The sequence below is a fragment of the Penicillium psychrofluorescens genome (genome assembly GCF_964197705.1).
Source record: "Penicillium psychrofluorescens genome assembly, chromosome: 5".
Classification (NCBI taxonomy): domain Eukaryota; kingdom Fungi; phylum Ascomycota; class Eurotiomycetes; order Eurotiales; family Aspergillaceae; genus Penicillium; species Penicillium psychrofluorescens.
The window spans coordinates 2,839,057-2,864,283 of NC_133443.1; the positions used below are offsets into that span (position 1 = coordinate 2,839,057).

The 25,227-nt window shown below is 47.2% G+C and overlaps 10 protein-coding genes across 10 annotated transcripts; 7 read left to right on the forward strand and 3 right to left on the reverse strand.

The window, feature by feature from the left end:
* Positions 1-11: 11 nt before the first annotated feature.
* On the forward strand, positions 12-2,783 carry PFLUO_LOCUS8344 (uncharacterized protein; the record flags this gene model as incomplete). The annotated part of the gene is made up of 4 exons (XM_073786069.1): positions 12-27; positions 89-770; positions 824-1,144; positions 1,196-2,783. The coding sequence occupies 4 exons, from the start codon at positions 12-14 to the stop codon at positions 2,781-2,783; spliced, it is 2,607 nt and encodes an 868-aa protein (XP_073642361.1).
* Positions 2,784-3,737: 954 nt separating this feature from the next.
* PFLUO_LOCUS8345 (uncharacterized protein) lies at positions 3,738-5,381 on the forward strand (the record flags this gene model as incomplete). Its single annotated transcript, XM_073786070.1, has 1 exon — positions 3,738-5,381. One exon carries the CDS (start codon positions 3,738-3,740, stop codon positions 5,379-5,381), a length of 1,644 nt encoding a protein of 547 aa, XP_073642362.1.
* A 404-nt stretch (positions 5,382-5,785) lies between these two features.
* PFLUO_LOCUS8346 (uncharacterized protein) lies at positions 5,786-6,517 on the forward strand (the record flags this gene model as incomplete). Its single annotated transcript, XM_073786071.1, has 2 exons — positions 5,786-5,839; positions 5,888-6,517. The coding sequence occupies 2 exons, from the start codon at positions 5,786-5,788 to the stop codon at positions 6,515-6,517; spliced, it is 684 nt and encodes a 227-aa protein (XP_073642363.1).
* A 2,800-nt stretch (positions 6,518-9,317) lies between these two features.
* On the forward strand, positions 9,318-9,977 carry PFLUO_LOCUS8347 (uncharacterized protein; the record flags this gene model as incomplete). Its single annotated transcript, XM_073786072.1, has 1 exon — positions 9,318-9,977. The coding sequence occupies one exon, from the start codon at positions 9,318-9,320 to the stop codon at positions 9,975-9,977; it is 660 nt and encodes a 219-aa protein (XP_073642364.1).
* A 1,030-nt stretch (positions 9,978-11,007) lies between these two features.
* Positions 11,008-12,366, forward strand: PFLUO_LOCUS8348 (uncharacterized protein; the record flags this gene model as incomplete). Its single annotated transcript, XM_073786073.1, has 4 exons — positions 11,008-11,062; positions 11,108-11,506; positions 11,596-11,685; positions 11,738-12,366. 4 exons carry the CDS (start codon positions 11,008-11,010, stop codon positions 12,364-12,366), a joined length of 1,173 nt encoding a protein of 390 aa, XP_073642365.1.
* A 1,709-nt stretch (positions 12,367-14,075) lies between these two features.
* On the reverse strand, positions 14,076-14,609 carry PFLUO_LOCUS8349 (uncharacterized protein; the record flags this gene model as incomplete). Its single annotated transcript, XM_073786074.1, has 1 exon — positions 14,076-14,609. One exon carries the CDS (start codon positions 14,607-14,609, stop codon positions 14,076-14,078), a length of 534 nt encoding a protein of 177 aa, XP_073642366.1.
* An 810-nt stretch (positions 14,610-15,419) lies between these two features.
* On the reverse strand, positions 15,420-16,545 carry PFLUO_LOCUS8350 (CSG1/SUR1-like protein; the record flags this gene model as incomplete). Its single annotated transcript, XM_073786075.1, has 3 exons — positions 15,420-16,271; positions 16,325-16,475; positions 16,532-16,545. The coding sequence occupies 3 exons, from the start codon at positions 16,543-16,545 to the stop codon at positions 15,420-15,422; spliced, it is 1,017 nt and encodes a 338-aa protein (XP_073642367.1).
* A 562-nt stretch (positions 16,546-17,107) lies between these two features.
* Positions 17,108-18,447, reverse strand: PFLUO_LOCUS8351 (uncharacterized protein; the record flags this gene model as incomplete). Its single annotated transcript, XM_073786076.1, has 3 exons — positions 17,108-17,502; positions 17,564-18,380; positions 18,439-18,447. The coding sequence occupies 3 exons, from the start codon at positions 18,445-18,447 to the stop codon at positions 17,108-17,110; spliced, it is 1,221 nt and encodes a 406-aa protein (XP_073642368.1).
* Positions 18,448-21,876: 3,429 nt separating this feature from the next.
* PFLUO_LOCUS8352 (uncharacterized protein) lies at positions 21,877-22,687 on the forward strand (the record flags this gene model as incomplete). The annotated part of the gene is made up of 2 exons (XM_073786078.1): positions 21,877-22,272; positions 22,361-22,687. 2 exons carry the CDS (start codon positions 21,877-21,879, stop codon positions 22,685-22,687), a joined length of 723 nt encoding a protein of 240 aa, XP_073642369.1.
* A 1,064-nt stretch (positions 22,688-23,751) lies between these two features.
* On the forward strand, positions 23,752-25,037 carry PFLUO_LOCUS8353 (uncharacterized protein; the record flags this gene model as incomplete). The annotated part of the gene is made up of 2 exons (XM_073786079.1): positions 23,752-24,635; positions 24,731-25,037. 2 exons carry the CDS (start codon positions 23,752-23,754, stop codon positions 25,035-25,037), a joined length of 1,191 nt encoding a protein of 396 aa, XP_073642370.1.
* Positions 25,038-25,227: the final 190 nt, after the last annotated feature.

A 25,227-nucleotide genomic window follows, 5' to 3' on the forward strand; every position in this document is an offset into this window, starting at 1 on the left:
CCAACTACACAATGCCCCACGAACTTGGTGAGCTTGCCTTTGAGTTATTTGCGCGTCGCATTTCATTGCTAACACCCCATTCTCTCAGCCCGAGCCCCTTCGCAGGGAAGCGCGGTGTCGCAAACAACCCAGATGGCTCCACTGAGTCGACCGGGCACAGCCGATGCTATGAGAGCGCGTTCAGAGACTGTCCTCTCCAGGAACAGTCGTCGTCCTCGTTCTAGAGGCTCTACAGCCAGTATTCATTCCAGCACCACCCAACAAACCCAGGACCAGCACATCGGCGACTTTCCCCAGTTCATGTCCTCCCATGTTTCAGGGGGACAGCATGTTTTTGGGAACAACCCTGAAGACATGATCATGCGCTTCGGACACCACCTATCGCATCAGTCCAACGGCGCGCCGCTCGACCACAGCATGCAAGAGGTTATCAACCGCCCGGATGATTTTCCGAACCATGCGATGCACGGCCACAGTCTACCTCCCGATATGCCCAACGGTATGCCCAACGTTTCGCAATATCCATCCATGTATGACAGTGGTGTGGAGAACCATCTGCCGGATCATGTTTTGGACGACCACGATACATCAGAAGCAGGCCCAAAGAAGAAGAGAGGCTCCAGCTCGACCCTTGCGAACGATAACGAGTTACGGAAGTTGCTTCGCCAATACGAAGGATACAACATGAAGCAGATGGCAACCGAAGTCATGAAGCACGAAGGTGCTGGCGGCAAGGCTGAAAAGGTGAAGCAGGTTTTTGCCATGATCTGGTGAGGAAACCCATATCTTTATTTTGTCTACTAGGTCTGACTTCAGGTAATAGGCTGCGAGAGAACTGCCGGAAAAGCACCAGCTCTGTGCGGCGTGATCGCGTGTACTGCTGTTACGCAGAGCGATGCGGGACAGAGCGAGTCTCGGTCCTGAATCCCGCATCGTTTGGCAAACTGGTTCGAATTATCTTCCCCAATGTCCAGACTCGACGTCTTGGTGTTCGGGGCGAATCTAAGTATCACTACGTGGATTTGTCGGTCATCGAGGAAAAGCAACAGAAGCCTTCACCACTCAACCCTCAGGCCACCCCGAATCCGAACATGTCTGCTGGCCTTCCAGAGAGCAGACCGGCTAGCGCGATGCGTGTTGGGAGGTATGATGGCACTCATTCCGATGAGCGTGCCCATGCTGACGGCCGCTTTAGCGTGAGCATTCCCCAGCCCACTACGGACACGGCCGTGTTCCCTTCACCTACAACATCTTTTGCACCAAGACTTTCAACAACAAATGCCTCTGCTGCGGGCTGTACTTGTCAGTCTCACTCTTCGTCTGGGTCGGATGCCGCCATCACCGGCGACAACGTGGCGCAACAGGCCGGAAAGATGATCCATCAGATGCTTCAATTCCCGACAGACGAAATCCCTTCCTCGGTTGACAACGACTCTCTGCAGCTCCCTGACATTCAAGGGTACTTGCCTGCAAATACAGATTTGAAGGTGGCTGCCGCCCTTGCAGCCCTCTATCGATCACACTGCATTTCGGTGATCGACAGCTTCCGATACTGCAAGGAGCGCAACCTTCTGAAATATTTCTCCGCATTTCATGGCACTCTGACCGTCCCGGTCCAGAAGCTGCTGACACACCCAAATCTCGCACCCTGGATTAAGGAGTGTGACTGGTTGATGTACCAGAAGATGATTGCCTTTGTTGCACCCCTCACGACCCAGGTGGTCCCGAAGGTGGTCCTTGATGCTTTTGGCTCTATTTCACAGAGACTTTGCGGCCACATTGCCGACACCTTCAAGACGCAACCATTACATGTCTCGCTAGCGCGATTGATCCCGGCACACATCTTTTGCAATCTTCTCAAGCACATGCTGGATGTGAACCAGGCTGCTAATGCCGCCGCGGCCTGGCTTTGCCACCCAGACAACCGTAACCAAATGTGGTTCGACTTCAAGACTCTTGTTGACCCCAAGAATATGCTCACAAAGGCCAACATCCCGACTTGCGCCGAGCGAGCAACCGAGCAGATTCTAAAGCATGATCTGCGGGCTCTGCTCACTCCTTTGAGTGATCCGGATACCTCAACAGGCTTGCCCTTCTTCCATAAACCTGACCTGGAAGAAGACCTCGCTGCCCACAAGTTCCCCGTGGAAAGCGCCACGGGAGACGAATACAACTTCCCGGATAAATGGGTGTCATTTATCTTAAACCTGCCTGCAATCTTCAGTCATCACCAGACACAGTGCATCATTGAAAAGGTGGATGCTCTGTGGGACAGCGTTCTTCATCGATTGACCCTAGGCGGTGCGGCCAGCTTCAGCGCCTGGTGGATGACCAAGGTGTTCTTCCATGAGATGATGCTTTGGCAAGCGGAGAAGGGTGGCTTCATGCGAAACAGTCCTGGATCTTTACAAAACGCAACCTTTGGCCCGGAGCAGACTGGGGTGGGCAACTTCCACTCCCAACAGGGTCTCTCGCCCGACCAAAAAGACTTATTCATGACATCCGAGGCGCCCAGCGACTCACAGCCCCCGCCAAGTGCCAATTCGCAGTCTGACCCAAACGGCGCGCGAACCGTCGGGCGCAGACCAACTGAGGTCTCCGAAGCGAAGAATGTGGCCAACGAGAAGCACTTATCTCTCACAGAGCAGGGGTTTCAAGCACCTAATAACGACGATAGCGCCATCGACCTGGAAGATGACCCCATCCTGATGGCCGTCGGTAAATACGGAGACATGATGGCCTCCGACCCAGCAGACGCTGAGGGTGACGTGGTCGTCATCTAATGCTTAAGTCTGGTGTGTCAGGGAGTATGAGTTTTAATTATTTGGGTCTGTTCATGGTTTTTGGAGTTGGAAAGAAATATCCTATACGTTTTCTACCGGATTGGCTTTTTTTTTCTGCTGGCAAGGTGTTGTTTTTGTGCTGTATAGGTGCGTGGCGGTTGGCTGCCTAGGTTTTGGATCGGGAACGGCGTTGTCTGTGTTTCTTTTTCTTTTGTTCTATGCACGACGAGATGAGCCATGAGAACCGAACTCGCATGTTTGAGATCCTCTCATGACCTGTCATTGAATCACTGTTTTTCTTCTCAAACCTCAACCTACACACCACATTTAATTGGCGTGGCGAGAATCCTGTTGGTGGTTTCCTCGCTTTCCCTTCCTCGCTGTCTCTTTGATCGAACGTTTCTGCTGTGCTGTTTGATTGCTGCAAGGACGTGTCGCTCTGCCTTTGCTTGTATATAGCTTGGTCCCACAATACGTACCGGATTTATCCTCCAGCTTGAGGTTGATTACTGTTCAGGCTGTAGCTAGCCGCTTTATAAAGGCTGTCTCTATAAAGAGTCCTGTCACACTTGCAAAGAATGTTTGCATTGCTCCCTGCTCTTCCACATCAGACAGGAAGAAAGCAAAATGCCCACAACAGGGATATAATTGCTTTAATCAGGCCATGTAGCAGTGATCCATTGGGATTGTCAGTCCATCTGGAGATAGTAATTGGAACTGGTCCCATATCGGATACTTTTTGCAAGTTTAATACCCCTGATTGGATTACGCACGGTCGCCATTCGACTATACTCTTTGTGGAAGGAAAAGCCTTATTTCCCACAATGTCTCAAAACATAATAAGTCAACATCAGGAATTTTTTTCGTTTCATGAATGCTGTGAATTACGTTGATATATGAATAACGAGTTCTGCTACTTTTTCTGTCTGATCACAGAGAAAGAACACTTTGAAAATGACGATGCAAAACTTGCTTCGAGTCCACCGGGAGATCCAAGATGTCAATGAAGATTTTCATTCGCTTAGGACAGTCCTGAAGGAAACAGGCAACAAATTCAAATGGAATTTTGTCATGTTCCCCAATGACGGAGCGTTAGCGCATCTGCCCCTAATTGGCGAACTCATCATTCGAGAGGCCTATCCAGACGAGCCTCCTGTCCTTCATCTCTTTACTGTCACACTCCGGAGCAATGTCGACATCGAGCGCGAATACAGCATCGACAAAGATGATCGGAGTACAATGTGCTTCGATATTCTACGCAGTAAAAGAAACGGGGGAACCTGGAACCCTGACTATACAATCACCTGTCTCTTTGCCAGCCTGATGCAAGCCTTGGTGACGCCCCGAGTTCCCCAGGTACATGGACCGGACAAGCCTGAGTTCGTCAGTATGGGCAAGCTTAAAGATATTAAGCAGTCGGTGCAAGCTACTTATCACGCCCACAAGCACAAAATCTCCCATTTGCCTGCCATACCCACGATTCCCGCTACTTCGATTCCGGCACAACCGTTCAGCTTTACCCGGCTCGGAATGGAAGAGCCATCAGATTTACTTGAATTCAAGAATGAGGACACCTACATTAGCCAGAAATTCTATTTGCAAGATCCCGAGAACCCACAGGCATGGTCAACGGTCTTGGATGTCAAGAATCTGCACCCAGGCGTTGTATTTTCGGTGATCTTATCAAATAAACCAGGAACAGATCACACAGGCGGGACGAACGACACAATTTTGCTTCGAAATGGTGTAACCGGGACCGCAGCGAAAAAGTTGGCGGACCGGCCCATTAAATGGTTCTACCATGGAAAACCATTAAACGATCAAAATCTTTCAGTTTGCATCACTGTTACCAATGACCAGTTTACTATATCGTACAAAGCCGATGGTACCGACAGTTTCCTCGTCCATGGCGACACCCCGATTTCAAAGCTCGGACGTGCGCAAATCGGCAACGTTAAAGGAGTCCCATTTTACCTCAGCATCTTCCTGAAGCGAAAATCGGGAGAGGAGGGATTCATCAGTGTTCTCGACCAAAACCAAGCAGGCTTTATTCATGGAAATACGACCACTGGCCCTCGAGATTGGTATACCGACCCACCTGCCTTGGTCAAATTGGCCTTGAAGTACGAGCAAACAGCCAGTCTCCAGAGAGCTATAGATTTCTACAATCTGGGCATGGATTTCCAAGTTGAAAGAAACATCCTAGTGCCGGCGTTCCAAAAATTAATTTCCTCCAAGGACCTGCCTCAGGGCCAATACGCTGACGTTGTCAATGAAGTTTATACCCCATTGCGGGACAAGATTGTCGAGCTGAACGTTACGGCTATTATAGCGGATGGGAACTGCGTTGCGCTGTTGACAGACACTCCTCGATGCGCTGAGAATGGGGTGGAGATACCGTGTTTTCCCAAAGATAAGGTACCGCATGTGATGATGAGGCTGCGAAATGAGTCAATCAAGGCCGATTGCTCTGATGTGCTGGCAAAACGAGTGAGAGAAGGCCATAAAATGGGCCAGATGCAACGGCGGGATACACTCGTACAACTACCTCAACCGATCAAAGTCTTGTGCCCTTTGAAGTTTGACTTCCATATATGATCTAATACTTTATAGCTAAATACAATTATACTGGCAGAGTCTGCACCAACAGGCATATATCGCTCAGCGGTGTTTTCCGCGCAACAAGTACAAGTTTCCGTCGCTCTTTAAGCATGACGTCGGCAATGCGGGAGATCTGGTCATCACAATAATCCGCTGTGAATACCAGCAAGCGTCTTCATCCTGCAAGGCACAAAGATTGTTTCATTATTTCCACTCGGCCTCGGATGTCCGAATCACCTGTTGATAATGTATGCGGAATAGTTGCCGACTACTGGGCTCGTTCGGCACAAATGCGCCGCCTGAAATGGCGTCGGCAAATGCTTCGGCTGCGGGGGACCCGAGGACCTTAAATAAGAGGTAGTGAGTCCCCTCCATAAGGACAGAACAAGCACAAGTACATCATGTTCTATAAACCAGGAGTAACAGAGCACAATCTCCCTCACGATCCATTCAAGGTTAGTTGGTGTTCCTGGTCTGAAGACCTGCAGCTAAATCGGTTGTAGGCGTGCGTGGTTCCGCGTCCGATTGGATGGATCTCCACCAAGAATAAGGAAGGCCAAGCCAACCTGGCGCCCTACTCTCAATTTAACAATCTCACATTCGACCCGCCGTATGTGATGTTCTCTTCTAATCAGACCGTCAACGGCACACGCAAGGACACGGTGGTCAACGCCGAGCAGACCGGGCGCTTCGTCTGGAACCTAGCGACCTGGGACCTCCGCGAGGCAGTCAACATCTCAGCGGAGCAAGTACCCTACGGGGTAGACGAATTCGAGCGTGCCAAGGTGACCAAGGAACCAGCAACCTTGATGGATGTCCCGATGGTGCAGGAGTCCCCTGTCAAATTTGAGTGTGAATATCACTCCACCGTGCGGCTGCCAGGAAATCCACCGATGGGCACTGTGGACGTGGTGATCGGCCGGGTGATCGCTGTGCATATCAAGGACAAGGTGTTGACAGATGGCATTCTGGATATCAAAAAGACCAAGCCAATCGCGCGGTGTGGATACTACCAGTACACCGTGGTCACAGAGACATTTGACATGGTGATCCCCGGTATGTCCGACGATGTCCTATACGGGCTAGAGGGGAGTGTGAAGCGCAACCACGAGGCCGAATCACGGTCTTTATAGGAGAAATCACAAAGTTACAAAGGTAGGGAGTGAAGGAGGTGCCGAACCCATTCTTTGAAAGTGAAAGGAGGGAAGTGTGGTAGATCGACCTGTTGAACACAAGCGTTGGCTGAACAGAGCTTTGTTTGAAAACAAAAATGAGATCATCCGCTTTGGATGAGTGTGAGTGATATGGATGAGAACTCCGAAGACTAGAATGAGAGAGGGGGAAACGGGGTGAGAATTCTTACAAGGTGATAAAAGATCACGCCACATCTAGACAGTGACTCTACCCAAGGCGAAGTGACAAATGGGCGCTTTGGGCGGTTCTTTTGTCTTTTGGTCTATTGGCCTTTTTTCCCTCGTCATAGGAGATCACTCAGCATTCACAGGCACGGTTCGCTGGGTGCTGCATCTGGCCTTCATCTCATTGCGCCGCCGTGCTGCAGCTGCTTGGCCTACATCGCGATCCCACTATATGATATTTTATGTCAATTCGCTAAGCCTTAGGTGCTAGGATGATGATACAACCCCAAAATGAACACAGATATATCCGGCGATGTTGCTTAGGGAGCTTTCAGATCTAGAAGCAATCGACTGCCTGCCTGCGCCTTGATGTGCGGGTGAAATGGCTACAAGGCTAAGCCACCCGTTGATCCCGTAGGCAAGTGAGAATGTTATCCAGTTAGAGTCTATTCTTAAGCGCTGTTGGTGATAAATGTGCATTAGGGATGACCCATTTTAGTCTAGCCACTTGGAGAACATGTCGCTAAATACATCAGTGCTTTTTTTGGAGCCGAACTTCACACCGATTCGACAGAGCATCGGGGGTTGACAAGGGGGTTGGGTTGACAAGGGGAAGCCAGATTTAGCGCATCTGCGGCCCACTCCATCAGTTATTGCCCACCAATCTGACAGGACTTCAGCTAAGTAGTGTTACACATGATTTTGCAGGCGTGTTATATCTGCTAATTTGCAATATGATTTAAAGCCCCTGGACCCCAAGGCTCAAACTGCCCAAATTGCATTGCTTAAGAAGAGTGACACGCTTTCCAAAAGAATCGACTTTATCCCTACGAATGACCTCAGTATGACTTCGATCACGGCCCCAGAAACACTCCGATCATACTCGAATTTTCTAGATAACGTACCAATTTCGGATGCGTCTGGATCTTTCCGAGACAACAGCAATGAAGAAAACCTTTCAGAAACCCTTCTGGTCGAATCAGATGATGATGTGCTGAGGAGCCTCGGCAGCGTGGAAGGTGAAGAATTGCTGGCCTTTATTGACCATGTGAGGAACGCCTATGACTTGGATACGGATAGTCTTGATCTTCCTCAGGTGATAAACGACCTACCCTTCTTATAAAAACCGAGAGTTCCTGTTGCTGACCGGGACAGCAAACAGCTGGTCGTTGTGGGAAGCACCAGCTGTGGAAAGTCCTCGCTACTGCAGGCCCTTACCAAACTTCCGTTTCCAGTAGAGAATGGTATATGTACACTCTTTGCAACAGAGACCATGATTCATCGATGCGATTCTTCTATGCAGCCACACTACTCAATTACGATCGAGTCGAAAGAACGTGTTAATTTATTTGCACCTCGTGAATATTCTGGTGAGACCTGGTCAGATGTTTCCCACCATCTCAAAGAGGACCTGGAGGAACTTTTTGCCGAACTACAGATCCCAAATCCCATGCTAGGACAAATCAACGGAACCAATAGACAAAACAAATTGCGAGAAGAGGTGATGAGGGTCAACGTTTACAAGCATGACCAGGCGCATTTTAGTGTGATTGATATACCGGGATTGGTTAGTGGTATGGATATGCAGCTTACTCCCTGTTCTCTACATTGAAAGCCTATTGACCTTTTGTGTTCACAGGCGGCACTGGGGCAGACCAAAAGATCTCCGAAAAGCTTGCTAGGCACTACATGAGCAAGTCTCGCGCAATTGTGTTGTATGTAGCTCAACAGCCATTAGCAAGCCAACAGATCACTGACCTTTTAGAGCGGTAATGCCGGCTGTGGATGATATCCATAACCAGGTCGTGCTCCGTCTCGTAAAGGAAGAGGGTGCTATGCACAGAACAATCGGTGTAATCACCAAATGTGATATGTTGCAAACGCATGACGAAGCAAAGGTCAGTTCACCGATCTTTTGAAACAAAGAAGAATTCATCTGACAAGGAGTAAGACACTTGAACTTCTCAAGAATCGAAGACCTGAATACAAACTAGGACTTGGCTGGTTTGCTGTTCGTAACAGGACCACAGAGGAAATACAGAATGCGATTTCTTATCGCGAGCGCGACGAGAGAGAACATCAATTGTTCACCCAAAAGCCATGGTCAACCTTGAATGGTAATTTTGTGGGTGTGGTGAACTTGAAAAAATGCTTGTCTGATACGCTATACCGGCTCGTTCAGAAGAGCTTTCCTGATATACAAAAAGAGATATCCAACCGATTCGACTCCGCAAAACGTGACTGGAGTGACCTGGGACCCTCAAGAGACACATTAAGGTTGCAGCAAGTTTACCTGGATGATATACAGAGACAATACGACACCCTAGCCAAGAGGTGGCTTTCTGGCGCTTATCGAGAGGATTGCCCTTCAAATGACCCATCAAAGTTAAGGGCACGCCTGAACAATTTGGAGGAGGAATTCCGGACACATGTTGAAGAAAATGGCATGGAGCACAAATATATGAGTGCCGACGAAGCGGAAAAGAGACTCCATGACCTTGACTACAAGGAATCTCCGAATGAATGGGAAGCAAAAATGTTAGCGACAGATGACATATTTGCCTGGATCTTAAAAATGTGGAATGACAATCGTGGGGATGGATTATGGTACAAGCCACCTATAGACTTTGAGGAGCGGCTTTGGAAGGTACAAATCAAATCTTGGGAGAAATTTGCTCACATCTATTTTTCCGAAGCATCCCGCCGGATCCAGGGCTTCTCCGATACCTTACTGGAGGAAACATGCCTCGAGCCTTCAATTCGCAGCAAAATTCGCCGCTACCTTCAAGAGCAGAAATTGATGGCTCTGAGTCGTGCAGAAAAAGAGCTTGCCACCATTGTGAATGAACTGGGGCGCATGAAGACCTGCCACCGAACGTTCAAGGAGTGGCTGCAATCATCCCAAAGAGACCTTAATCAATTTTTCTATTATATCATCGACAACAAGCTCCGACAAGTCATTTCCACCTATCAAAATCTTCATTATTTCCAGTTTGCGGCTCTATGGCGGTTCCTTGACAATGTGATTATCCAGGTTGTTGAGCGCCATCTCTTGGGGCCATCTGGTCTGGTTTTCTGCTTCAGCATTGACTGGGTCAGAAGTCTTTCAGAGAAACAACTGGATGATCTCGTTGGCGAGGACGCGGAACAAAGGAAGAAACGTGATGACTTGCAAAACCAAATCCGGGGGCTGGAGCAAATACTGAGAGACTCGGAGGCACTGCAATCTAAATGAACATGGTTGTAATGTGGGACTTTCTACGGGTTACAGGCAAAGACTGCATGATAACAATTTTCTATTAATTGAAAGTATATGTTATTGGATGGCATCGCATCTCTGAAAAATTCGTCCATTGACATCTGTGCATAGCCACTATCAGCTGATACAGCGGTGATTTAGGTATTAGAGTGAGGACCGCTGTGCCAATGTGAAAGTTGATGCTGCTATATCAAGCCTGCCATATTGATACGCACTCTGATGCAATAAGATTAAACTTGTACCTATAATTTGGGTCTTGGCCCCTAGAAACTCAACAGAATACAACCATCTTACATACTGTTATTAAACTTGCTACAAGAACCGCCCAGGGAAACTCGACCGCCTCCAGCCCGTCATGCCAGCGCTTTATCGGCCGCTGCGCCTCGCCCCTCATGATTGTTATTAAATCACCGCTTCTAGCTTCCTCCTACATCCACCTCGCATCACCTATTTCCTTGAATCTTGATGTAATCTTCATACGCATATTCGGGCTAATAAATGGCATCGATTATGGCTGAGGTACTAGGAGTCGGAGCCAGTGTTATCAGTTTTTCATGTTGTTGGAGCAGATCGTTCAGAGCATAGATAGGTTGAAAGTTTTATATGCATTTGTCAAAACTGCCTTCCACAGAATTCAAAGAGGTTGAAATAGTAAACAGCTCATGTAATGAATAAGAAACGACTGGTAAATAATTTTGAACATTGAGGGGCCAGCGGAGTTCAGCCGACACTTAGTCCGCCCCTGAGGAAAGAAGAATTGGTGGAAACAAACTAACCTCTTATTGCCACGCTCATCTTGAGGCCGGAGGATGCACCGGCTTGTTCTAAGGCAAGTGATAAAAGGGACATTTCACAGCCTCCAGTAATTCAGATTTTAATCTGTCTTTCTGTAAATTTGGATTTTACTCGAGTTATTTCAAACAGAGCTATCCGGAAAATATGCAACTCAATTTTAAACCCTCGTGGATGGTATTGCTGATACAGCTCCTTGCCATTCGTCCTGAAAATGTCCTCGGAGACAGCTTTTCATCCAGTCGAGCTCCTCAGATGGGATGGAATTCGTAAGCGGCAGAAAATAAACTATATGTGTCCAGTGCTAATATCAGGAAGCTGGAATGCTTACGGTGTCAACATCAATGAATCTGTCGTCAAGAACACAGTGCAGCTTTTCGAAACCCTCGGCCTGAAAGACGCTGGGTATGAATATATCAGCATCGATGACGGATGGTCCGCATTTGAGAGAACCCCCGACGGGTTTTTACAGGCAAATTCGACTCGTTTTCCCGATGGGATGGCGAATCTTGCGGATTATGTTCACTCAAAAGGACTTAAGATCGGCCTTTATGGTGACAGCGGTAAGCTGACATGCGCTTTCCATCCCGGAAGCTCGGGATACGAGGAGAGAGACGCTCTCACATATGCCGAATGGGGGATTGACTACTTGAAATATGATAACTGTGGAGGATTTGCTTCCATGGTAGAAGCACCGGAGGTCCGTTTTGGTGGTATGTATTCCATTCTCCCGCGTAATTATATTCTTGATGGATATCCATATGAAAAAATGAGTCTAATTGACAAAATACTACCCTTATAGCTATGAACGACGCATTGAAGCTCTCTGGGAGAGATATCTCCTACGCTGTTTGTGAATGGGGATATCAATTTCCATGGCATTGGGGTGGAAGTAAGATCCCTTATTATGTGTTACATCAAGCGGAAGTTAACAAGCCATCTAGACATCGGGCACTCATACCGGATGGCTGGAGATATCACGGCCAGCTTCATCAACGAGACAGGCTGTGCCTGCAAGACTGCATATTGCCTAAACACCGGCTATGCAGGATGCTCTGTTGTGACAAACATCAAGAAAATGAGGGAGATTAGCCAATACCAGACTCCCGGGCACTGGGCAGACATGGATGGCCTCGAGATCGGCAACATAAACATGACAATCTACCAGCAGCAAACGCATTTTACCTTCTGGGCTGCTTTGAAGTCTCCCCTGATCATTAGCACCGACCTTGCTACCCTCTCGCATGAAAGTACGGCGCTCCTGACAAACAAAGACATCATTGCTTTGAACCAAGACTCCCTTGGCAAAGTTGTGAACTATGTCGAAACTGCAAGCACAGAAGGCTCGATCCAGGTGTGGGCAGGGGAGATTCAGGATGGACATGTGGTTCTGCTCTTCAACGAGAAAAGTTTTCAGCAGACATACAAGGTCTCATTTAATAGCCTCGGCTTGAACATCGCTGGTCTTAAGGGTGTTAAGGAGCTTTGGTCCGGAAAGAGTTATGGCAAAAGTCACACCATAGCGGCAAAGCTAGCACCATATCAAACGCTGGTATTTAAGTTGGCAATGTAGACAAATTCACAATTGAAGACTTTATCAAGCTTTAATACTGTTTTACAGAGGCCTAGACATTAATTTCTCGATCTCCATGTGTAAAAATTAATCAAGTAGATCGGCTCTAAGAAGCGTATGACCGCCAGAGAATTTGAATGTATTAAAATGGCTGTCGCATAAGTCCGTATTTTCGACTTTGATCAGAACTTGAGTTTGCTAAGATTGAGAATACTCAAGAGGCGTAAATTCTCGGTCTTTAATTATAGTATCGGCTCTAGGTTGTTTCGTAAACCATTACGATTGGAGACTTTGCGATGGGGCATATTTATTGCTGGAAATTACTGTAGCATATCCCAATGATGATAATATCTTCCCCTTTCTCATATGATCTCCCTATTAACAGTAGGGAAGATCCTCATTCGAACAACTCCCCGCGATAAATCCTTGCGAAATGTCCGGAAGGTCAGTATTGAATATTTGCGCGGAAGGATCCAGGATCCTGTCGATTATGTGAACCATGCCCTATTGAGTAATGAGAAAAAAGGGCTGCGAATGTATTTGATGAACAAGCATGGTTTTACATACTTTAGTAACTTGGAGATCATCCTCGACTACTTTCGCAACTTGGTTGAGTGTGAGTTCTCCATCGACAATCTGGGCTCCAACAAAGAGATAAGTGGAAGTCTGTTGATTAAGTTAGTACACCTAGTCTTGAACAACAAAGCCTCTTCACATGCTAAGGCTACGCTTACCTGAAACCTCTGATATGTACTGTTGAAAGAAGATAGACCCAGGGCTGTATTTGGCACGTAATGATGAATGATCGTATTACCCATCCACCACTTGCCTTTTCTGGAGCCTGTATCAGCTAATAGTTCAGTACATAATATATGCCCGGCGGTCACTCACGGAGTTCCTGCATTGTCCTGGAAATATGTCCCCGTATATTGCTCAAATGCGTCATTGTTAGGTGCGAAGAAGGTATAGTCCCATGTCGCCTCAGTGCCGAAAGCCTCTGTAAATCCACCACAGACTTTCAACGCGGCTGCTAGTGAGCTCAAATCGGATCGACCATTGATAAAGTCAAGCAAGGTAGTCACATTTTCCGAAGCAGATGCTTGGTATGTACCATTGATGTTTCGGTAAGCCAACGGGTCCGCTATTGTAGTAGCTGATGTTGTCGCTGCGTACACGTTAAACAGAAACATGAAGGACCAATATGGGATTAACATTTCATAAGAACGCCTGAAAGCCTTCATTTTGCCGAAAAATTCTGTTATGATAGATGTAAATGAGATGTTCGTGAACACAATAACAGATCAAGTTGACTTGTGGCAGCGGGGCAAGTATAAGGACTTGGAGATTGTTGTGACCCGCGACAAAGCCCGGACATTATCCCGCCCCCCGGAAAGGAAAGGCAGAACAAAATGTTGATTTTGTTGAGGTGGAAGAACTAACGGGACTTTCCGTCTCTTCACGGTACTATGATCTGATCAATAATTTCAATGTCTCTGCGGAGACGACTGGGCCAATGCATCGCGCTAAAACCATCCTCGAATGATTGGCTTATCACAACGGTATTCTGAGTAGATAAAGCTAAGCGACATGCACGGAGTGACCTTCATTAACTAAGATATTCTAGATTTGAAAGCACTTTTCAGATGGGCCATACAAACATAGCCATTCAATGGAGCATCGTGCTCAGTATCCTCGTTCGACTAGGATGGCTACGGACTGAGTCCTTGGACCCTGTTGTGGCGAAAATAATTCAGCACATTTCTGAACATGATGAAAGAGAACTGGAGGTAGAATATTTCTCCATTGAGCCCCTTGAGGATCAATAGCGCTCCTTGCGGCTCTTCCTGGAAGTCGAGCAGGAAACCTTTGGCGACGGGGTAGAATGTTGGCACATGGAGGCCCAATGCCAGAAAGCAGTCCATTGCCATAATGCCGGCTGGAGAATCAGAATCTGTATTTTCGCAGGGCATCAATTTGATGTATTTCAATGCCTCAATTCTCACTAGGTCACCAGCCTCTTTCACGGCCTGTCGGATATCTGGATGGTGCTGTACCACGACGGCCAGCTCCTTCAGCGATGCGAGAAGATACTGCACTGGCAGAGCTTCAAGGAATCCAGCTGCCCAAGTTGGCTCAGGTATTGTTGGGAAATGAGCCAGGATTGAGCTTGCTGCGGATGACTTGGAGCGTCCCAGTGCCTGGTGGCATAGTTCTTTGACTTGCTCATCAACCAAAACAGCCATGGATGGAGAGACAGCTGATGTGTTCCATACAATGATCTTGCGCAAGTTCTTGGTGCAGCTGGTGGCCAAAGATGAGGTTGGAGAGCTCTAGATGGACCAGCGTCAAAGAAATATCCGATAAGAAATTTTCCTTTTCCAGTAACATCGTCGCAATAGCTAGACTGGAAGTAGCTTACCTGGTCTGAGAGCGGACTGTATGCAGATCTGTCTGCCATTTGAGCCACGAACGAGTGTGGTATTGTGGATCAGAGTACTTCCGAGTCAATTAATTCACCAAGTCAAGGCTATGAACTAGACTGAGCTCTTGCATGCCAGTCATTTTGAATCTTCAACAACCTGCATTGCAACAGGTAGAGGCGGAAGTGAAACGCCATAGATCATGAAAAATAGAATGGAGAGGCCATGATAAGAGAAGTCAAGAAACGTGTTCCGAACCTGACACTGTCAACTGCATTGCTACATCTGGAGAACGTTGAAGCGTTTGGCGACTCTCTCACGGAGGACGGGAGAATAGCCGGGGTTGCCACCGGCAAGAGTTGGTCCTGGTCGGTCTTGAATTTAGACCTTCTTCCAATCTATCTCACAGTTTCTTCCAAATGGCCGTTGCCAACTTCCGCATCAAGTTCAATACCGGAGCACAAATTGCTCAGTTATTTGCTTTCCCACGCGCACTCGCCCTGTTATTTGCTATCCCACACAATGTTTTATATGCTTGTCAAGGTTAGTCCTTTAAATACGGGGAGATACTGTTCCACTGCAGTGTTTCGTGTATGTTCAGAGCGGCAATTAACTCCTCAACATAGAAAGCTATCAGTAAGATACATTTTTCGGTCGATATGGCTCTTCTATATACTCCACCTCGCTCGGTGATAATTTAAAAGAGATTGAACAGAGAGCCTCATCTATACGCCGCACACTTCCCAGACCAGTGATTGGATACATTCCTTGTTGCAAACACCATGCCAAGGCAACAGTGGCCATCTTGCAGCCTCTCTTCTCTGCAATCTCAGTAACGCGTTGAACCACCTCCATATCTGCTCCATTCTCGTTCTGGCGTACAAGGCTCTGTAACAACTTGTCTGTCTGCTCGCGAAATGTACTTTTTTCCTTCCAGGAACGAGCTAGCACACCTCGAGCCAAGGGGCTCCATGGCAACAGCCCGATGCCACTGTCTCGGCAGAAGGGGATCATTTCACGTTCCTCCTCACGGTAAAGTAGATTGTAGTAGTTCTGCATAGATATGAACTTGTGCCAACCGTTTTTCTCAGCAGTGTATTGAAGTTTTTGGAACTCCCATGCCGCCATGGAGCTGGCACCAAGGTACCGCACTTGTCCGCTTTCCACAACATCATTCAAAACCTTCATAACCTCAGTACAACTGACATCTTTGTCGAACCGATGGATTTGCAGAACATCAATATAGGTTCCTAGTCTTCGCACGCTTTCGGAAACTGCAGATAAGATATGCTTGCGTGACAACCCCACACGATTGACCAGACCTGGCTGCTTTTTGTCCATCAAACTAGCGATTGGACTTTGGCCGTCAGGGTCAAGTGCGTAGAAGACCTTTGTGAGAATCACAAATTTCTCTCGTGGGATGCCGTACACTTTAAGCGCCTTGCCAATGATCTCCTCGGATCGACCGTTCGAGTAAACATCGGCCTGCAGACAAAACTTTCAGAACTAATACATCCATTAACATGCAGAAAACGTACCGTATCCCAGGTATTGATTCCGACGTCGAAGGCATATTTAAGCAATGGCAACGCATCATCCTCGTTCGAGACCCAGTCTTGCCAGAGAGAAGATCCAAAGCTAGCGGTACCGAGAATAACCTTAGATACGTAAAGACCGGAGTCTCCTACCCTTTAGATTCTATGAGTGTTGTGAACCTCAACAACAGACTCAAGGAAGTAACTCACCTCGCGTATTCCATTTATGCAGCCACCAAGGTAAATGTATTTTCAGATCAATCAGAAAGGCTCGAAGGGAGTCAATATTAGAGCATTTTAAAGTTATCCTTTTTTTGGACCTACCTTGTGACCGGACGATTTCCCGGAGCACCTCCGGCAATGAATACTACAGAGCGATTCTGAATGCGCGCCACGGGAGCAGCATGATAGCGGAGATGGCAATGGCGGTTAATTCTCCTGTATAGTTTCTTTCTTCCATTTGAATAGGAAGCGATTTTCCTTAAACTTTTTCAAGCACATAATACATCATTATGCATTGTGAGCACACAGCCTTTGAAAGGCTAATAAAGTGGGTCGCCCAATGAGGGTGAATGTCAAAATCAATGGTCAATAGCGGACACTTCTGTCTAAATTATTTGTTAAGAGTATAGGATAGTTGATGAGCAGGTCGTGACTTGTATCTGTTATAGAGCTGTTGATGACCTAATTCGATAGGCGAAAATACGTTCTTCCTTAATAACTTAAAGTACAGTACATAATTCACATTACTTCTGGGTCCACCAAGTTCAACCGAGATGCAACCGCCTAATAGGCAAACACAAGAGAGCCCCAGCTAGGCAAGTCATCCACGTTTGTGAAGACTCGGCCCTCGAAGCCCTCCGTCTTGGACGCCTCGGTTGTGTAAGGGGCATGGAGACCTCGCTTGACCACATACTCGTAGTACATCATGTCCCAAATGGGCCGCTGGTTAGTTATGCCTCGATCTTCATCTGAAATAGCCTCCCATGGTCCATCAACGAGGACAGCCTCACAGCGATACCAGGATGGATCGTATTCAACCGTATAATTTAGGTTGTATTTGGCCGTGTACTCGGATCCTTTGAGAAGAAGATTGTCTCCTAGTTTGAACAAGTCGGAGCCTTGGCTTTGTGCGGTTTTGGCTGCAAGAGCCGTCCACCCGATGCCGGAGGTTGCGTGGCCTAGTCATCCGTAAGTTAGCTTGACTGGGAAAGATCCAGATAACGTTAGACAAAATCTTACTTTGGTCACGACCCGACTCCGAACTTTGGCCTGTAGTCGGACTGTAGAGCGAGAATACGCTAGCACAGCGGTCGTTTATGTACGCGTTGATAGCATAGTTGTACAGATCAACATCGTCAAGGTAGACAGCAAAGCTCAAAAGAGACTTAATGCTAACCATTCCATAATTTGCTTGGCCGATCACAGCCGACTGGCGTGAGAAAAGCCAATATAACTGGTTACTGAAGCCAGAGCCGCCAGACCAGGCAGCGCCGGCCTCTGTCCAGTTACCTTCCCAACGCATGATTTCGGCAGCATTCACAAAAAGGTCTCCTTCCAGACCAGTCAGAAGGGACCGGTCAATACCCACAATATCCACCAACTCGGAGCCCCAAGCGTTCAGGATATTGGAAGTCAAATTCCAGTGAGCGTGATCTTTGGTGATGTACCACATGATAGAGTTCTGCCATGCGGCACGAACGTCGTTAGTAAATGAGGTGTAGTTGCTAACCAGACCACGAGAGAGATACGCTTCAGGTCCTTGCATGGAGTAGTTGGCCTGAGAGTACATGTCATCGCTGAACACTTTGTACGCGGCAGCCCAGGGCTCCTTTTTCTCTAGCACACCTTTGCGCATGCGCTCAAGGTCTTCATGAGTGTGCCAAATTCCTGGATGGACAAAGTCTCCTGGTTTATCCTTGAAAAATTTTGCTGCGTCGAGGCCACTCTGAGAGCCAAGTTGTTGAATGGGTCCAAAAATACCCGGAATGTCCAAGGTAAGTGCATTGCATATGGTTACCCATGGCATTACCATAGCCCAAATGGCAAACGGGATGAACTGGGAACACGTATTAGATTGGTAATCATCTTTCAGAATGAACAGATCAAATACGGACCTTCGACATGACTGGACAGAATCGGTAACGAAATTTTTGAACCCTCAACACTTAGGTGGTTGTAGGAAAAGCGACGACTTGCAGGTAGTAACATCTAACTATAATTGCCGAAAGCACATGAAAACTTGAATTTGTCGTGCGAATAATCCGGGGTAAAGATCGGAGTGTCAGGACCTCGTCAGAGGTTCGCGGACTAACCCCGGACTCACGGCATTGCAAGTGACCATGGCAATTTGAGGCTAGCAGAATGGCAAGCCTCAAAACAATCTCTGAAATAAACGGACCTGTTCCTGAGAATACATCGGGTGCTTGAGACCGGGATAATGGCCGGTAAATGGGCCGACCAGGACCTCACATCGCCAAAACCGTTAATGTGGGTCTTGCAGAGGTTCGTGGATCCACCCACTACTCCTCCTACTATCAACTACATTATTAATCAATAATTACAAGTTAATATGTCGAATAATACCGTCTCAAAGTTATATTTTATGATACACACACTCATTTCGTTGGTTTTTTATATTAGAGAGTTAAATATCTTCCAATCCATGAAAGAACTAAGATAGGTGTCAGTAATAGGAATTCCCGTGGGCGGGAGTAGTTACCCCCAGATTTCCCATGGGGGAAGATTATGGGAAATAATGACTAAAAAGACAAATTTCCCGAAACACGCAGAGGACTGCGGGCAATTACCCTCGCGCCTTGGAACGTAGTAGCCGAAACGTAGTTGCGTCCGTGAGTTAGCCCGCTTGCCAAGGAAGGTTTCCGAGGATAAAGAGCAAAACGACATGCCGAATATGCATACGAAGTTATGGTAGTTCGACCAGACAATTTCTTCTACAAAAGTACGTTGATTTTACATTTCCGAAGGAAACGCAAAAATTGAAACATTGCAAGATATGACTCTTCCCAATCCAGTTCTGCCTGGATTCAATCCAGACCCTTCTGTTACTCGTGCTGGTAACGACTTCTTTCTTGCTACTTCCAGCTTCGAATACTTTCCAGGAGTGCCCATATACCATAGCAAAGACCTAGTTCAATGGAAGCTCATCGGCCATGCCTTGACTAGGAGGAGTCAAATTCACCTCGCAGCCTCTGAGCCAGGAGGTGGGGTTTGGGCGCCAACCTTGAGATATCACAATGATGTGTTCTACTTGGCCACATCCAGCTTCGACCGATTCCGTCCCCAACAAGGCGAACGCACATTTCCCCGAGGCTTCTACATCAAAACAACGAACATATGGGACTCGTCATCTTGGTCAGACCCTGTGTACTTTGACATGGTGGGATTCGATCAAGACGTAAGTCTCCGACTATTCTATATTGAACTTCATAGAACATGTGTCGTCTACATACCTGATGCTAACGAGCTCTCCAGCTTTTCTGGGAACACGATGGAAGCGTGTATCTGTCTACCACTCACGTAAAGGTCGATCGGCCACCTGATGCAGATGAATCAAGACTCGACTATGCCATCCACATCTGCAAGATAGATTTGGAAACGGGCGACTCGATCTCCAAGCCAGTGATGATTCGCGAATCCCCATCTGGAATTTCCGAAGGCTCACATATCTTTCGGCGTAGAGGGTATCATTACCTTCTCACAGCAGAGGGTGGCACTGGCTCAAGACACTCTGTGTGGGTGTTCCGGAGCGAGAATGGGATCTTAGGGCCCTGGGTGTCTTTCCCCAATAACCCTCTGCTGAGCAGCTCTACTAATCACGAGGTACAAAACACTGGGCATGTGGACTTTGTCGAGGATGCGAATGGACAATGGTGGGCCGTGCTTCTTGGAGTCCGACCGATTCGAAAAAGCGACGGCGTGTGGCAAGATTCCGTTTTCGGTGAGTGTGGCACTTGAAATCAAGACTTTTGAATGGAGTTGCCAACCCGATCGTCTTCAGGGCGAGAGACATTCCTTGTCCAGGTGCAGTGGATCGATGAGTGGCCGATCATCAATCATGGACAGAAAATTTGCCTCGGCCCTGAGCCGGAACCTCTCACGCGAACTCTCTGGAGAGATGACTTTTCTGAGCCTTCTCTAAGTTTGGGATGGTACAGAAAAAGTACGTGGGTACCGATCTCTTCACCAGAGTTCTTCCGGCTATCCGTCCTTTTAGTTCTTTCACGCTCATCCTGTTCGAGTAAGCTCTGACACTGGATTAATATAGATACAACGGAGAAGGTCGACTATACTATTATGAACAGCCCAAATTGTTTGCGCCTGCATGGCGGGCCTTATAACCTCTCGGCGCCCGCTAGCCCGACCTTGTTTCTGCGGAAGCAGACACACAGGTGTTGCGTCTGGGAGACCAAGCTTTCGTTCCACCCAACAGCGGAACATGAAGAAGCGGGATCCGTGGTCTGGTGGAACTACCTCACTTACAGCAGTATTGGGATCCGCAAAGTGCATGATGGAACCAACGAAGATGCCACATCCAGAGCAAGAATTATTCGCTTCAGATCAGCAGAATGCGAAATAGTTGAGCGCAAGCTTCTTGGGTTTGACTCGGATGTTGTTCTCCTGATCAAATGCAGCGACTCTGAGTATGAGTTCGGGTTCAAGGAGCTTGGTGCGACGGAGGATGAGACGTTAGAGCCCCAGTGGTTGGGAAAAGTCAGTAACGAGATCATGACAAGACCACCACCCATCGGCCTAGCGTTCTCGGGTATGTTACTGGGATTGTATTCTTTCGCAGAATTTCGGAAGTGCACGAAGCCAGCCGACTTCCATTATGCGGAATTTAGACTGCGTGATTGATGGCAAACAAAGGATTATAAATTTCCTGCAATAGAAAAAGTATACCTTCTTACCCTGGTGGTAGAGACTCAGTACACATATAAAATTTGTTTAATCTAGTCATCGTGTGACTGCCCACTCCCTTCTACGTCAGATTCCTCCTTGGCAAAAATAAGATGTGAAAATCCGGGGCACTGATGGCCAGCCAATGCTAAATAAATGATATCCGAGATGAGGACCAACCTTGGTGGGAATGTTAGCGTGCAACTGAGTCCTCGCATCCCCCTGTGGTTTTGGACACTGGGAATGCATATAAGATGGCGCTTTCATTGAAAAATTCGCGCCTACTGGCGAAGTTCTCCTCGTGGCTTTTTTCAACGGTGTAGGTTGAAAACCGAAAAGAAGGCTTAGCCTATTTCGGCCATTCGTCCGTGCGATCTTCCGGTCGGATGTCACTCCGCTGAATGCCCCGACATGCCGCAGTCAGACAGAGCATGAGGTGGGGCACAGATTTGCTGGGTATACACCAAGACCAAGCATAGCGAGCATCACCTTGAATAACTGCTTGAAAAAACTGCTCAGATTAGTTGTTAACTTGTCAACTTGTCACGGGCTTCTGACGTCTAATACGCACTCAACACCCTGTCGCATTCGCATAAGCTTAAAAAGTTTTTCCATCTTATGGCTCCTGAGATTCCATGGCGCCAGTGATTTTCATCGTTCCTGGTTTGTGGGAAGGCCCGGCAGCCTTTCAACCGCTCAAGAAAGTACTCGAGAATGCTGGCTTATCTGTTCATACCACGAGGCTTATTAGCACTGGCACAACAGCCGCCGACGGCCTCACAGTGAAAGATGACACCGCTGCTATTTCCCGAGACCTTGCTGCTACCGTCAAGATAGCTGGGTCAGATGGTGTTGTTGTTTTCCTGCATTCCGCAGGTGGTTTTCTTTGTAGTGCGGCTATGCGAGGCCTTACAGCCACCTCAATGCATGCTGCCGGCAAGAGGGGTGGTGTCAAACGCATCATTTTCATGTCATGTGCTTTTGGGCCGGAAGGATTCGAGACGAAGCCAACATCAACAATGCAATTCTTCGTGAGTATCTCAGGCTATTTGTCATTTTGGCCCCCATTTTGCACCCTTTCCACTATGTTGGACATTATGAAACTGACTTACACATTAGCAGAACAATAGCTACTTCACGTGTGTTGATCCCCGAAATCTTCTTTTCAACGATATGACCGATTCAGAGGCTACGGAATGGATCACTAAGTTGCAGCATCAGCCAGCTAGATGGGATGGAGTCACAACATACTGCGGGTGGCGCGATGTTCCTAGCCTTTATATTATCCTCGATAAAGACAAGGGAATCCTGCCTGAGGTCCAAGAGCAGATGGCGAGATTAGCTGCCAGCAAGATTGTCCGTTTAGATGCAGGGCACATGGCCCAGTTGACGAAGACAATCGAAGTTGCCCAAATTATTATAGACGTCACCACGGAATTACGGTAATGTGGCGCAAACATTATGTAAATAAACTCGAAATTCAAAGCATATCGAGCATATCGAGCATATCGACTTTTGCTTTTTTTTATTTCAATTCTTGTTTTTTTTTTTTTTTTTTTTTTTGAGATCCACACTAAGGTCACCAGTACATTATTTGCGTAAGATAATAGACCAATCGCTCATAACTTTGAAATATGCGAAGCAAACAGGTTTCTCACAAATTGAAGGTCCTATTCAGCTGACTCAAATGGGCTTCAACGTGACAATGCTTTTCTTGCAGCCTTGTAAAGAATTGAATGTTCGTCTTGACTAATGTAGCTTCTTATTTCCCAAACAGAACAGAAAGGATACCGCCTTGATAGGGTCGTTGGGAAACATCAATGAGCAGTATCGAATTAATACCTTTAAATTCTTAAAAAATGAACCTCATGTTTCCAAGTCTTACTATGAACCTCATGTTTCCAAGTCTTACTAAACCGAAATCACAGTCGAAGCAAATTTCCACAAACCAAGTCTCTTCTACAAGACAGGAGCGAGCTTTGAATGCAAGGTTCTACATTATCTTTCCAAAGCAAGAAATACACTCGAAACCATAGGTCAGAGAGTTATTCTCCAGCTGTTATTCGTTTGTCGCAGTAATATCGAAACAAACCAAAAAAACATCTGCTTCTCGTATTCTTAATGGCACATAAGCTGATTCTGAACGAAATGTAACTAACACTGCTGTAGAAGCGATGTCTATAATCATTTCATACTTTCTTCAATATATCAGACCGGTGAATGGCCCGGTTCCGGGATATTCAAGAAACTGGAGATGATCATCAACTTCATGCGGGGAACTTCCGGGAAGGTTTGCGGAGCCATTTCCGGCTAACGACGTCCGCTTCAATGTAACGAAAGGGATGCCGTGGGGCGAAGGCGTAATGGGGCGCATATCAGGAGATCTAAAAGACACTTTCTACAGCGTGGCTCTAGGATAAATAGAAGGATCCTCCGCTGGTCAGTACTCTTGTGTTTTCTTGCAAACAATATCCAAAGTCCCAATATACGATTACAAAATGCGATGCAAGATGGCCAAGTCCCTCCTGTTATTCGTATCTACGCTCCCATTCATAGCGGCTTCTTTTGTCCATCCCGGCGCGTTACACACCGCCGATGACTTTACACGCATTACAAACTATGTGAATGCAAAAACAACTCCCTGGTACACAGACTGGGAGCTCTTGTTAAATAGCACGTATGCTCAAAGCACCTATACGTCGCAAGCTGTTTCGGCAATTTATAGGGGCTCTGACGGCGTTCATGCCGAAAATTACCAACTGCTCTATGAGGATGCTGCAGCCATGTACCAGCTTGCGATTCGCTGGAAGATCTCCGGAGATTCAACCTATGGTGATGCTGCAGTGAGCATACTCAACTCGTGGGGGTCGACATTGGAAGTTATTGGAGGGGATCCAGATCAATGGTTGGCAAATGGTATTTACGGCTACCAACTTGCCAACGCTGCCGAAGTAATGCGAGATTACTCCGGCTGGTCCTCATCGGATATCACGACCTTTCAAAATATGATGGAGGATGTTTTTGCAGCGCAGAATGAGTTTTTTCTTAGAACTCATAATGGGTCCGCAGATATCCCTTACGCCAACTGGGATTTATGCAACATGGCCTCGATGTTAGCCATTGGCATTCTGAATGACAATTCAACTAAATTCGATTTTGTAACGGACTACTTCTACGATGGATGGGGCCACGGAGCAGTCGGAAATGGCACCAACTTCATCATAGCCAATTATACCGAGTCGGGTTCGACTAAGATCTTGTCTCAAGGTCAGGAGGCTGGCCGTGACCAGGGCCATGCCACTCTGGATTTCACTCTCGCGGGAGTCCTGGCCCAACAGGCATACAACCAGGGTACCGACCTCTTCGCTGCTGTTGGCAATGCTTTTCTCAATGGGTATGTAATCTCAACCACGTTTCCCTATTGGCTATATCTGTCAATTCAAGTCTTTGCTATTACTTTTCGCTAACCAAAGGCGTACTTCAATACAGAGCTGAGTACTGCTCCAAATATAATGTCGGAGACGACGTTCCATATACTTCTTATGATAGTGCCGAGGGTCTTCAGAGTGTCATCTCCAGCGACTCACGTGGTGACGCTCGTCCGGGATATGAGCTTTTATATGCCCATTACAATGACCTGAAAGGGCTCAATGCGTCGTGGACTGGAGAGTACCGAGATTACGTGAACGCTAATATCACTGCAAGCGTTGAAGGAGGTGGGGGCAATTATGGCCCCGACAGTGGTGGATTTGACGGACTCGGCTTCGGGACACTGTTGTACAGGTTGACAGCATGATTATACAATTTTTGTAGTTGCAACATTAGTGAAGACTAGCTTCTCATGTGGTCATAACAATGGTAATTCTATAAGTCTCTTCGATGTCTTTCGTAAAACTCGCATACTCCTCACTACAGCTAGGATGTCCCAATGAAGTTGGAAAGTCTGCATATTTTCCCCTAAATAGCTCATAATCACGATAGGAGCC